Consider the following 13,233-nt stretch of genomic DNA (forward strand, 5'->3'; position numbering starts at 1 on the left):
CTAGAAGGAACTGAAAGTAAAATTTTATTTGCTCTACCACTTTAGCAAATGGTGTACAGTCCCAACACTGGCAACCTTTTTTGATTCCATATCAAACTTTATTGAATATAAGAATATCCAAGAATATCAAAACGTAGATTTTAGTGAGCAAGTTCTAATATTGCAGACCTGTCAACCCTTACAATTTTGCCTTAGGTCTTGTGAAAATGACACTTAAAATATGGACTAAAAGGAAAAACTATGGAAATATGATTGTTGCGATACAATCAGAATAAGGTTCCATCCATGTTTGATTTGGGTCCGGATTTTATATTAGCTTTCGTGGAATTAGAGAACCAGACTAACTTTACAATAACTCATACACCTCAAACTGCACATATTTTTCCATGCAAAGCATCTGCATGATCAAACAGTTGCTTATAGAATTTTTTTTTTAATGTCCTCCATCTACTGAAAATTTTATTTACGAAAAGAAAATATAATCCTCTTAAAAAGTTTTAATGATCAGTACAGATGAAAAAACGAATGTCGGAATAGAAGCAGGAAAGGACAAAGCTATGATTATTGGACAATAATTGCAATGCCAGTAGCTGGTAAAGGAAAGTAACATTTCCATTGGTCAGAATGTTACCAAGTGATCAAAATGAATTGCATTTATTTCTGCATGAACTGTAAGGAGAACTACTTTTCTAAGAATACCCACTTCTATAAATAGTCACGTGTACAGCATAAGATAAACACTGCCAGTGAAGGCAGACACAAAGTAAGCATTAAAGGAAAAGAACATTCTAACAATATTTTTTTTTAAAATTGAATAAATTTGGCTTCCATTGGTTGAAGGACTGGTATTATGAAGACCTTATTACAATCAAGCAGGACAATCCCATGTGCTATAAATAGCTACATAACAGAAAAAAACCAAACATGTATTATTAAGCTCAATTAAGATTTCTGTTTTTTATTGATGCAAACAAAATAACATAATGAATAAATGAAATTTCAATCATAAGAGTTTAACTTTGTTTTTTCCAAGTTTATCATGGTATAAACTGTCAGTTGCTGACTCACGCAGCTTATATAACGCCCTTTGGGCATTATTTGCTGTGGGAGTCGGCAACTGACAGTTTATACCACAATAAACTCGGAAAAAACGTTAAACTCTTAATTACATGTTAATTTAAGTATGTCACATGGTGGAATACAATTGCTATCGTCATGTGAAATGAATAAAAACATTCCAAGAATTACGTCAATTTGATAGACAGCAACAAGCTTTTTTGCTTCATTGGGTTTGGAACTGAAGTTTGTTTAAGAAGTAAATAACATTTGTGTGTACTTTGCAAACTTTTCATATGAACATAATGTTTACCATTGATGCATCAGTTTGGAATACTGAATATTTTGAATACCTGTGTTCCAACTTGACAATAGCATTATATGCTATTTCTGTTAGTTTGGCAAGAAGAATCAACTGCCTTACTGAGTTAGTTTGGCAGGTGTGATATTGGTTTTTGTGCAGAGCAAGATAGTATTCAAAGAAAACATTAAAGTGTGACTTTCAAGACTATTTGACTACTTCAAGAGTGTTGTAAACATTTGTGCAGAGTATTGCGACGTACATGTATCTTCTGAATAACCCCCCCCCCATGTGTATACTTTAACCTTTTCTTTAATATTAATGACTCTCTCCACTGTCTCGAGACTTTAGGTCAGAAATACCAGTTCCAGGTGCATTCAGTCTGCAAATGAAACTTTTGTATCACAGTTTGGGGCTTATTTCAATGCAAGATTTTAACATTATGTTTAATATTTTCCAAAATAAAACCGAAGTTAGTGATGCCTCACCTATAATGTGATAAGGCATATAGTATTCCCTTGACCATCAGTTCAGTTCAGTTTTGCATTTACATCAATGTAAACATTTGTGTTCAATGAACACATAACATTTTTATTTGCATTTCAGGTATGGAATGAGATACATGGCTAAGTGTTTGATGGGAGCTCTGATGAGAAAATTTCCAGATGCCTTGGAAAAAGACGTCCTCAAGGTAAGTTTCATGTCACTATTCCCCAACTTAAGTTACACAAAAACATTCTTGTTTGTGGTCAGTATGTTGATCATATTTTGGAATATTGCATCTGTGTAGTAATTTAAGGTTCTAGTCGGACTGAAGTTCATTTTGGGGTCCCACTAGACAATTTCATTGGGTCGCTGTAGTAATCACAACTGGCCAGCACCCATTAGTTGTATCATTTCAGCAAGATAACTTACTGGAAATTGATTGGTTAACTTTATGTTAATGTGACCTCAATAGAGTTCCACTTCCAGCTTTCTCTGTTGTTGTTGTTGTGGGGTTTAACGCCATTTTTCAGCACACGATAGGCTATACATGGCGGCCAGTATTAAAGGTGGAGGAAGAACCCGGGAAAACACTGGAAAGAACCACCGACCCATGAGAAGCTACTGGCAAGCTTTCTCACATACCCACATTGGCTGAATCCTAGACTCGAACCGCCGCAGACAGAGGTGAGATGGCAGTGATCCGTAACGAAGAGCGCTTTAGACCACTTGGCTACTCGGGGCCCCAGGTTTTCTCTGTCATTATCTGTATGAATTATGATCCTTGATTGCCTATTCCCTAGCTTCTGTTTTTGCAGTTGTACATTACACAGCATTGTTAAATTTGAACCAGATTTGTAATATGGTGATATTTTGAGAAGACCTGGAATGAATTCAGTTTCCAGCATTTCATCAAATCAATTTTTACAAGAATTAATCTCCTTGATTGCCTGACCAGACCAAATGTTTTGGATGGTTTGTACTTAGAGTAAGGAAGAACCCTGATTCGGGCTCAGACGCCAATGTCACTGTGGCGGAAATTAGCAAAGTATGGTTCAGCACAATTAAAGTTCTCCACCATCAATAGATACCAGACTTTGTTTATGGTTTGAAATTGGGTTAAGGAAGAACGATGATGATTTCAGGGTCAAGAGGTCAAGATGGTTGACTGAAAGAAAAAATGTTTCTTCACAATAAGATGAGTTCTCCACCATCTTTTGTTTCCAAACTTTATGGATGGCTTGCACTTGGGTTTAGGAACAACTTTATGGATTTCAGGCTCAAAAATGGTAAAGGGTCAAGATCAGTCTGACTAAAAAAAGAAAAATGGTGTCTGCATAATAACTTTAGTTCTCTATCAACTATGGTTGACAAACATAGTGGAAGGCTCGCACTGGGTTTAAGGAAGAAAGCTACTGTTTATCAAATCTAAAGGTTATGGTCCAGTGACTGAAAGAATTCAGAAATGGTTTCTGCACAATATCGTTAGTTTGCATGACATGCCTTGACCAGACATGGATTGCTTCCACATGGTGTAAGGAAGAAGGCTGTTGATTTTTGGGCTCAGTGTTCAAGGTCGCTGACTGAAAGAAGAAAAATGGTTTCTGCACATTAGCATTCATTCTACGTCCCAAACATTGCAAGTCACTTGCATATTGGTGCAAGGAAGAATTGAGTCGATTTTGTTGCCAAAAGTATAGGGTAACTTGGGCTGAAAGAAGAGAATGGTTTATTTGGAGACATTTCAGTTATCTACTTAGAGAACTATTAAACGTGGGGCAGGCATATAATGTGCTGTTTTAACTTTACTCTTGTTACATTTTTAGAACTTCACTTTTAAATGGCACCATGGCCATTGTTGTGTTGAAGTGCAATTAAGCAAATATACATACATTGTTCTCCTTTCTTTGGTGCTTACATAAAATTTTGCCAAGATTTGTAGAATTTAACAAAATTTGGTAAATGAGTTTATAATTGATAACACTTGAATGAGTTGATAAAGTTTTCTTCATGCTTCATCCAGTAAAGATGCAAAGGGAGGACTTGTGCCTCAATATCTGTTGTTACTTTCTCTGGCTAAACATCAAACGAGAATTTTACTGAAGCCAAGTATTTGTTGTTTTTTTTATTTTCATTAGTATGTATTTATCATGTAGCTCAAAATGACGAGTAGAAAGGTCTGTTTTAATTGACAGTTTTAAACATCATAAATTTGTATCGTGCTTGCTCATTTCTCCCGTTTCCAACCACTTTCCCCATTTCTGTCAGGGATGAGAGCTTAGAATTCACCCTTCATATAGGCAAGACTGCCTTATACTGACTTGCATCATACATAATTTTGGACTAAATTATGACATAGGATCCTTATCTCGTATACCTATCTTACAGTGAAGAGCAGGATTCTTTCCCTTTGTTTTGTTGTTTTTGTGTTTATTTTTGCAACTTAAAATGGTATACAGTTCAATATCTTTATTCCAGAATTATACCATGCTAAAATAATGGCAGTCAGAAAATCATGCCATTAAGGCAATCCTTAAAAAGTAAAATTCTTGGTATTATTACGACATAATGGTCTTAAACTTAGTACCAGATAAGGAAAAATATAAGAAGTTTTGTCAGATTCAACAATTTATTTATTTCCTTGGAAGACAAAATGAAAATTCAAAAGACACTGTATCGTGAACTAAATCGCACATAATCTTAAATGTTCTATTGCACATTCAAAAATATAGAATGTTTTAAAAGAATTCAAGTAATTTTGACTGCTGATGTACAAATGGTCTTAAATGTGCTGATGTACCAATAGTCTTGATGTATCACAATGATATAAGCCAAAATGTTTTTTAATGAATTTACAATAGTATGAAATCAGATCAATATTTTCTTAATCAGGACTTATCAAAACCAACTTAATAATTTTGTTACATACAAAATATTTACCTTTTAGATTGTTGGAAACCTTTTGTACTACCGATACATCAACCCGGCCATTGTGGCTCCAGATGCCTTTGATATTATCAACGTGGCAGCTGACAAAGCCCTTACCAGTGACCAGCGAAGAAATCTTGGATCTGTGGCCAAGATTCTACAGTTTGCTGCGGCCAATAAAGGGGTATTGAACAATTATATTTCTTTTCCTCAGTATATTCTGTCTGTGTCATTGCATTGTGTCCAGATATTACATATCTTGCACTGTGATGTAACACTGATCAACATCACTGTACAGTCCTCTGTAGCTCATTTTTCTGATCTAATTTGAATCAAATAGCTTATATCATCAAATTCTTAGACGAGTTTAATGAACGAGACCCATGTGCATATTAATGAGGTAATCTTGCACCTGATGGCCAACATTTTTACCACTATGGTGGCGTTATTTCTGATAAAGTTTTCATCAGAATTAGAATATAGTCTGTTATCATTAAGATCTCAGATAAGATTAGTAATCAGCAAGCTCCGTATATATTAATTAGGTGATCTTGCATTTAATTGGCCAAGTTTTTTACAACTCTGTAGGCCATATCTTATTTCTAATTTTGATCAGACTTTGAACTTGTTATTACTGTACCTCTTGTCATTTTTGCACAGTAACATTTTTTCAAATTGCAAATAATTTATTTACCACTGTTGGAAAGTGATTATGTACAGAAAATTAGAGGGCCAGATTTTGACAGCTCCAAAATATGTATATGATTGTCAATGTTAAATCCATGTGCATCAATGTAACTGTGCCAACGTATGCACTAGTACAATATGTTGCTTGAATTTGCTTATATGTGTTTTGGAATAGATTAGTTTAAAAATAGATATACAGTCAAACCCACTTACCTCAGTTATCTATAGAATTCATGTATGTCAAGCATTTTAAACCAGTCCTGAAAAAGTCCTTTGTTATGCTAATTTTTTTTCTGCTTAATTTTGACCCCTGTTGATAAACCCATTATGTCAGGCATAAGTTTCAATCTGAAGTAACATGAACTTTTAATGTCCATCTCAGAGAAATTTTGCAAAAACTAATCCAGCATTTCCGCAACTACCATTATCTCGTATCAATAAGGATGGAAAAAGTCAGTACCAGACCATATTTTACTAGTACAAATGCTAATCAACCAATCTCATCAATACATGGTTTATCACTTGCATTGAGTTCAGAAAATTAAATTATGTTGTAAACAATACTTAACAGTAAGAAAGTTGAATGAATGTGTTTCTGACCTTTACATGAGCTGCATTTATAATGGACAGTGTCGCAAGTCAACACCATGACACTGTAGTTCATTCCACACAGCATCACAAATTTTATCTTATGTGTAACTCAGTAACATATAAGGTCAGCATCATTAAATGTAGCTAAAAGTACCTAATTCATTTCACACGATGTATTATTTAGAACAAATTACGTACTTTTAGCTACATTTAATAACACTGGCCTGAAAATTTACAGAGTTAGTTACAAAATTCACAATGCTGGGTGGAACAAACTACAGTGTAATCCCATTCCAGTATCATCACTGTTAGTCACCAGCTTAATCCATACACAATTAACAACTTATTTTCCAAACTTGGTGTGCGTGATAAAGCCTTCAACTTCAGCATGGCTAATGCAGTTCCTATAGATTTCATATCTTTTATGATGTTTTTTTTACAATAATTTTCAGTTTGGAGGTGAAAGTTCCTACCTTGCTCAGATGAACACCTACATCAGAGAGGCACATGAAAAATTTAAGTAAGTTTACAAATATTTCATCCTCATGAATATATTCTAACCTCTGATTGATGCAGAATTTTTTATTGTCCTAAAACTCTTCTTTTTTTTTTTTCTGTTTTGTGCCCCCCACTGTGATAGCAGAAGGGGGCATATTATTGTAGATTGATAGTACAAAAACTGTAGGCCGTGAACTTTTTCACTCTATATCATGGTCATTTTAAGTAGATTTCCTTAGTAGACTTTAAGGCCATTACATCAATTTTTCAGTTATTGTTTTATATTTTTATTACACATTTTTAAACTTTAAAACATTTAACTTGATTAAGCAGAAACTGCTTTGGAGTAGTCCAGTAAAATTCAGTGGGCATATTTACATTCTTATGTATATGACAAGAATAGGTTTTCAGGCCATTACAACACATCTCAATGTTTCACACATTTTTGAACTTTTTGACAGACTTTAGCAAAGCACACTTGAAGTTAGACCAATGAAGTTTGTAATGCATGTTTTTACACACATTTGGTTGACATGATTCATATTTTATGGATTTTGAAGTGCAGCAGCCCATACTGCAAACACCATCATCATTTAGTCATTAGGGTTGTACATTTGTCAGCATATTAGCACCATGGGACAAGGCATGAATACAGAGTTCTTTCCCATGTTTACACATGCTGACCATAGTGGCTATGGCATGTTTGTTACTGCCTTGCAGCAATGCAGAAAGATCATTTTTGGTGTAAAGAGAAATTCAACAAGATTTTCAGTTTCTGATGAGTGCCAAGATTAACTCAACGCTTGCATACCCTTAAAATCCGCACTGAAGTAGTTTGTAACCCAAGCATTGAATGGGTGGGTGGATGGGTATGATTTAAAAAATTTATTTCTTGGCCTCTCAGAGGCATGAAGAAAGTGTTTTTGCTCTGATTTATAGAATAAAAGAACCGATTCTTTCCATGTTCTTTAAAAAAAAATATCCTGGTTCAAAAGAATATCTTGGGTCCTCAGTGAAAAATTGTTCAGCTCTTACCACTGAATTCTGTATCTCACTCCAATGGATTTAAAAGAAAGAAACTTTGTGTTTTTGTGAATTTTTATTTTTTTTTGAGCATAATGCACTTGCACAACAGTCTATCTTGTTTGTTCTACTGATTACTCTTAACAAACTGCACAGACCCAGATCTGCTGGCACGTTCGAAGTGAGTATATATGGTAATTGTTTTATGCAGGGTATACTGCTTGGAAGCATGCAAAGTGGAGGAACCAGAGGAAAAATTTAACATTGATCAGTACTCTGACGTCACAAGAATTGCCAAACCTACGATCTATATCTCGGTGCAGGAGATTCTTGATACACATCAGGTAACCACTTGACATGAGATATGTATCCTTTAAGCTGCTTGTCTACCTGTCCCTATATATCTCTTTATCTATAAAAAAATATAAATAGCCAGATGGTGAAGCAGTTATACATAGTTCTACAGATTATCAGATCTAACCATATAGATATAAATTGTACAGACATGAATGCGCATACATATATATATATATATATATATATATATATATATATATATATATATATATATATAGATAGATAGATAGATAGATACATACATACATACATACATACTTACACACACTAACATTCATACATAATGTAGCAATACATAATATGACATGCAGAGTAATGCATATGCATGTTAATACATAAAGATTTGTACCAAAAAGTAATGATATTTTAAACTTTCAAATTTAATTGTATTTTGTTTTCAGGTGTTTTGGGGTAATGTGTAAAAATTAATCTATCAAATTTGGCCATACTTATTTTGTCAGTAGTTTTTGGTTTTATTGCAGAATTAGCATTCAAATCTAATAGTCATTAAGATTTAAAGTGTGATGTTAACAGTTGAAATTAAGACATGTAACTTGCTGTACATTGTAGATGTTGGTGGAGCATCAGGACACCATAGCCTCTGACCCCAGTGATCCCCTACATGAACTCCTGGAGGATTTGGGGGAAGTTCCTGATGGGTATGAACTGCTTGGTAAGTCCAGAGAAACAACCTTTGTGCATACTTCACATACTTTTAGAGCTGAGAAAATAGTCTGGTTTTCTGAATTCTTCACTGTCTTTCTGTGAAATGAAAGATGGATATAGAACCAATCTAAACCCAAGTTACTATATACAAGATTGATTAGACTGGGAGTTGAAATGAAATACAAGTTTTCACAGTTTTTGGCCATAAGACCAATTGATCTTATTGTGTGGCCTACATCCATACTGTTTTTTCAACTTCTTAAAAGGGTTTCAAAACCAATTTCATCCAGACAACACTGGCATGAAGGCATCTGAAATTTGTGTAGTTGATGCAGATCTGTCATCAAATATGGCCACCACCATTGCAGACTTTTCAATCATCACAATTTTACATTTTGGACTGGTTTTCATTTTACAAAAATCTTAGTGCACAACTTAGCAAAAGCTGTTTGAGATAAAGTTTTTTTCTATATATATGTAGATGACCTAAGTAGATTTTCATACATTTATTGCAATATTTTTTTAAATAATTGGAATTTTTGGGACTTTTTGGTCTGCATGTGTACAGTGAGGGCATACATCATTTACAAACACAACTCTACTTATGTGGTAATTTAGCCCTGTCCATACTTAGTCCTTCCATCTGTCAGTCCCTATAATTTTGATTGGTTTTTTTTTTTTCTTCAGTGTTATCTATTTAATATTTTTCTCTTACATCCATTAATCCTTTTTTCCATCCATCATGCACATTGTTGTTTCTGGAGAAAAACTTCAAAATCATTCAAGATATCTCTGAAGCTTTCCACATAGATGTGCTCTTTGTTATTAGGAATTATTTTGTTTCAACATTTATACCTTCTTGTCCATCTTTCTGCCCGTCATCCATTACCTGATGTCTTTGCACCAATAATGCATGGACCCAAAATATGACGATTATCTTTTCAGTTAATGCATGGTAAATTCCCACATCCTATGTCTGCAACCTGCAACAGATCTTTCCTCTTTCTAACAGACACTATGCCTGGGTGGATAGAATAGATAACTACATATTTGTTTCTTTTGTGGATGGGCTATTCACCCAAGGAAAGTTAGAGGACCTTGCTATCTTAGGGAAGCTATATCCTGTATTTACTTGCTTATAAGTCAAGGCAAACTGCAAACAACAAGATCCTGGTCTGCCGTAGCATAATGCACCTGCAGATCAGGTCTGTCTTGTTTGTTCTACTGACTACTCCTAACAAACTGCACAGACCCAGATCTGCCTGCACATTATGCAACGGCAGATCTGGGTCTGTACAGCTTGCAGTTGGTCTCGTCTTACAGATGAGTATGTACGGTTAGTCATGAAAAGTTAAGGGAATTCGCAAAAACCATTCAAACAGCAGAAGTTTTAACATAGGACACACAGGAGAAATGACTATTTTGTCCAGAAGGAGAAATATTTTAATCAACAAGACTTAGCAGAAACATGACATACCTAGCAAACAGTTTGGCATCTGTATGCATATTCACTTATATCTCCATCCATGATGAATATTTAGGTTTTGTGGTCATGTTCTTATGTACAGTTTTCAGCATTTTATTTTCATTTCCATTTAGAAATGTTTTGAGATTTTAAGAAAATCCATCAACAGCCATCTTGCTGCAATGCCATATTCAAATTCGTGTCTTCTGTTTAGGCATGGAGGCAGAAATGACGGGAGATGAAAACATGGCAGAACAACTCAGACAACAGCTTTCCAAGACAGAGATCACCCTAACACTGACCAACAAGTTTGAGTTGCCAGAAGATGACCAAACAGACATCAAAACCCAGTTGATCAGGTACTGTCAGTTCACATATTTTCATGGGGATACCATCTTTGGAAGATTTGTTGGTTGCTACAAGAGACGCATTATAAACAGGCCAAAAAATAGTGGTAGAAATGAAGAGGAACTAAAGATGTATATAATTTGTTTTGGTAGACTAACGTTTATGGTTAATTCTGTAGCCAATGATGTTAGAGGTATTAAGGTATGTGAATGAGGAATGGAAACACAATTTATTCTCATTGGGACTTAAATATTACTGTGTACAGGTATGTACATGTTCATTGAATAATGTAATATGATTGTAGAAGTTGCTGTTGCTGGATGGGCTGAAGAGATTCCGAAAAATGTATGCCAGGATTCTCAATAACCATGTTCATTGAGTGTGTGTGTGTGTGTGTGAGATTAGTACTTTTTACGTAGCTTTAACAATTTTTCAGTCATGTCGCTATGATGTCTGCAGTGTGGCAGTTTATAGTGATGTCAAGCACTGGGGCATCATGCCACAGACATGTAGCATGATATCCCATCCAGTCGCATTTTCCTGACACCAGGCCGACCAGTCCTAACACTAACCTCTTAATGCTGAACATCTAGCGAGGCAGCTGTTAGTACCATTTTTGTAAGTCTTTGGTATGACTCAGCCTGGGTGCTCATTGATTGGCATTTCCAAGTTGTCAGTGGTACAGGAGTTGAAGAAAGTGTTTATTCATCAAATACTTTACTCAGTCACATTACATCTGCTACCTTTGAAATCCAGGCCTCCCATAGACTTAAAAAGTCTCCCTGTCCATGCTTTGTATAGACAACTCTTTCTGATTACCTCCTGTTACCTCACTAAATATCACGTTATATACCAGATATAGCCAGTTTTAACTTAATCTATATCCTGTCAACAGACCTGTGTGAATCCATGGATTTCTATTTTCTTTCTGATAGCCATCCAGCAGTTTTTTTTTTCTTCAACTCGCAGACTATTGTTGATTTAGAATGTATACAGAAATATGAATTCTTAATTTGATGTTTGATAGCCATTATCTCACCGTTTATTTGCACCTGTTGTGTATTGTTATATTTTCAAATAGTCTGTGGAAACATAGCTATAAAATGTAAATAGTGCAGGCGATTTAAGGTGGGGGAAGTGAATTACATGTCCTGCTTTGCCAGCATGGAATGTTCTTAATCCAGTGCCTCCATGGCGTGCTGTTTCGGAACAGAAAATGTAGGGTCAAATATTCTTAAAATATATGTCTCAAGAACATGGTGAAAAGAGCCTAGCCCAAATCTGGTGAACACGATGTATTATGTTTACACTCTACCTCTGATTTAACCGGGGATGCAGGAATGCCTCCCCCATCACTCATTAAATTGCCTCATACAGAGGAAATAATACAGCCATATGCCAACAGAGATACAGAATTGAGGACCACTATGATTCATTAAGTTTTGTCAACAAACAAGTACAATGAAGTTGCATTATTTAAATCTAGGGAAACCACTGGGTATAAGTCCAGCCCGCCACCCTGGCATGACAGGCAATAAAACTTGGGCGCAAGGGAGTGTTTTACGATTTTGCCAACCAACACAGCCAACATGTTTCTTATGGTGGTGTATTTACCACTTGGATCCGAGTTTAGTATTAGATATGGTCAGGGAACCAGACCAACTATATAGGAGTATTTCGGACATTTTCAGCTGCTAATTTTTTCATGTAAAATGTTTGCAAGATCAAGCTGTAGCTTATAGAATTTTCTGAAAATGGCATCCAACAAGTGACACATGTTCAAGACAAAGGGATCTCTTAAAAACCTCTAATAGTTTATACAGAAGAATGAAAAGGATTCAGATTCTTGGGAAAAAAGGAGGAAGAGCACCAATTATGTTTATTGGCGTGAGAGATGATTGACAGTTGCAAATTGAAAAGAAAGCCAAGGAATATGTGAAGTCGAGAGATTGCATGAAACCATTGAGCTGCATAGAATCTGGAAGTTGCAGTTTGTGAAACTGTACTGGGGGTGATTAAGTTTTAAGTTTCTTTACTAAACCTTTAGCTGGCCGTAATGTTCATGCTTTCTGAAAACCTTTCTGCTGCATTAGACTATGTAAGAGTTTTCAAATATGTACAATCAGCAACAATGTGCCTGACTTCACTGCCCAGGCTGGCTAGCTGTCAAACCATCCTATCTGCACCAGTAATGATGTAACACTCACAAGCAGAGCAGTCTACCTAGTTAAGCTGGCTGTTCCAGGCCATCACCTTAGTACTCAAGCAGTCCTGGATGACTCAGTACCACCTTTCATAGCCTGACGGTTAGTTAGATATGTGGCAATGCACGGTGACGATGCAGCACCTTTGCCTTATGGTATGACAGGAGGACTAGGACCCTCAAGTTGATGTTCCGACTTTGAGTCTCGTGATAATTCTGATTTTGCCATTGGAAAGACCGTATTCAGTTTTAAAGCTGTCATACAGGAAATATTTTGAATCCTATCTTCTACCCCACTGCTGGATACAAGAACAGGATATAAAATCATTGCTTCAATTGATGAGGATGAAGATATTGTACATCCATCCTTTATAGTTCTACCCCAATCTTTGGTGATTGTGGAAATAGCCATTGAATTTTACAAGCTTTTACAAAAATTTCACTGCCATCAGTATGTCTGCACCTCTTTATTACAAGGCAGACAAAATTTCTTTTAATGTAGTTTCAAAAATTGTATGGAATGAATCTGGTTTAAATTTCCTCTCTCTTGGACTTTGCCTCTGTGGTGGTGTACTGCTTGGCAGAGAAGACCTGGAATGATCACATCTGAGATGCTCACAGCTGCAA

The 13,233-nt window shown here is 35.5% G+C and overlaps 1 protein-coding gene across 1 annotated transcript in view; it reads left to right on the forward strand.

Moving 5' to 3' along the window:
- Nucleotides 1-13,233, forward strand: part of LOC149801336 (ras GTPase-activating-like protein IQGAP1) — a 275,437-nt gene that overhangs the window by 245,444 nt on the left and 16,760 nt on the right. The window contains exons 31-36 of the mRNA XM_089955390.1: nt 1,964-2,048; nt 4,788-4,952; nt 6,499-6,566; nt 7,779-7,911; nt 8,495-8,597; nt 10,270-10,414. Coding sequence (XP_089811516.1) covers nt 1,964-2,048; nt 4,788-4,952; nt 6,499-6,566; nt 7,779-7,911; nt 8,495-8,597; nt 10,270-10,414 — 699 coding nt within the window. The remainder of the gene's footprint in view (nt 1-1,963; nt 2,049-4,787; nt 4,953-6,498; nt 6,567-7,778; nt 7,912-8,494; nt 8,598-10,269; nt 10,415-13,233) is intronic.

This window comes from Sinohyriopsis cumingii, chromosome 4 (genome assembly GCF_028554795.1).
Source record: "Sinohyriopsis cumingii isolate HCF-2022 chromosome 4, ASM2855479v2, whole genome shotgun sequence".
NCBI classification, from domain to species: domain Eukaryota; kingdom Metazoa; phylum Mollusca; class Bivalvia; order Unionida; family Unionidae; genus Sinohyriopsis; species Sinohyriopsis cumingii.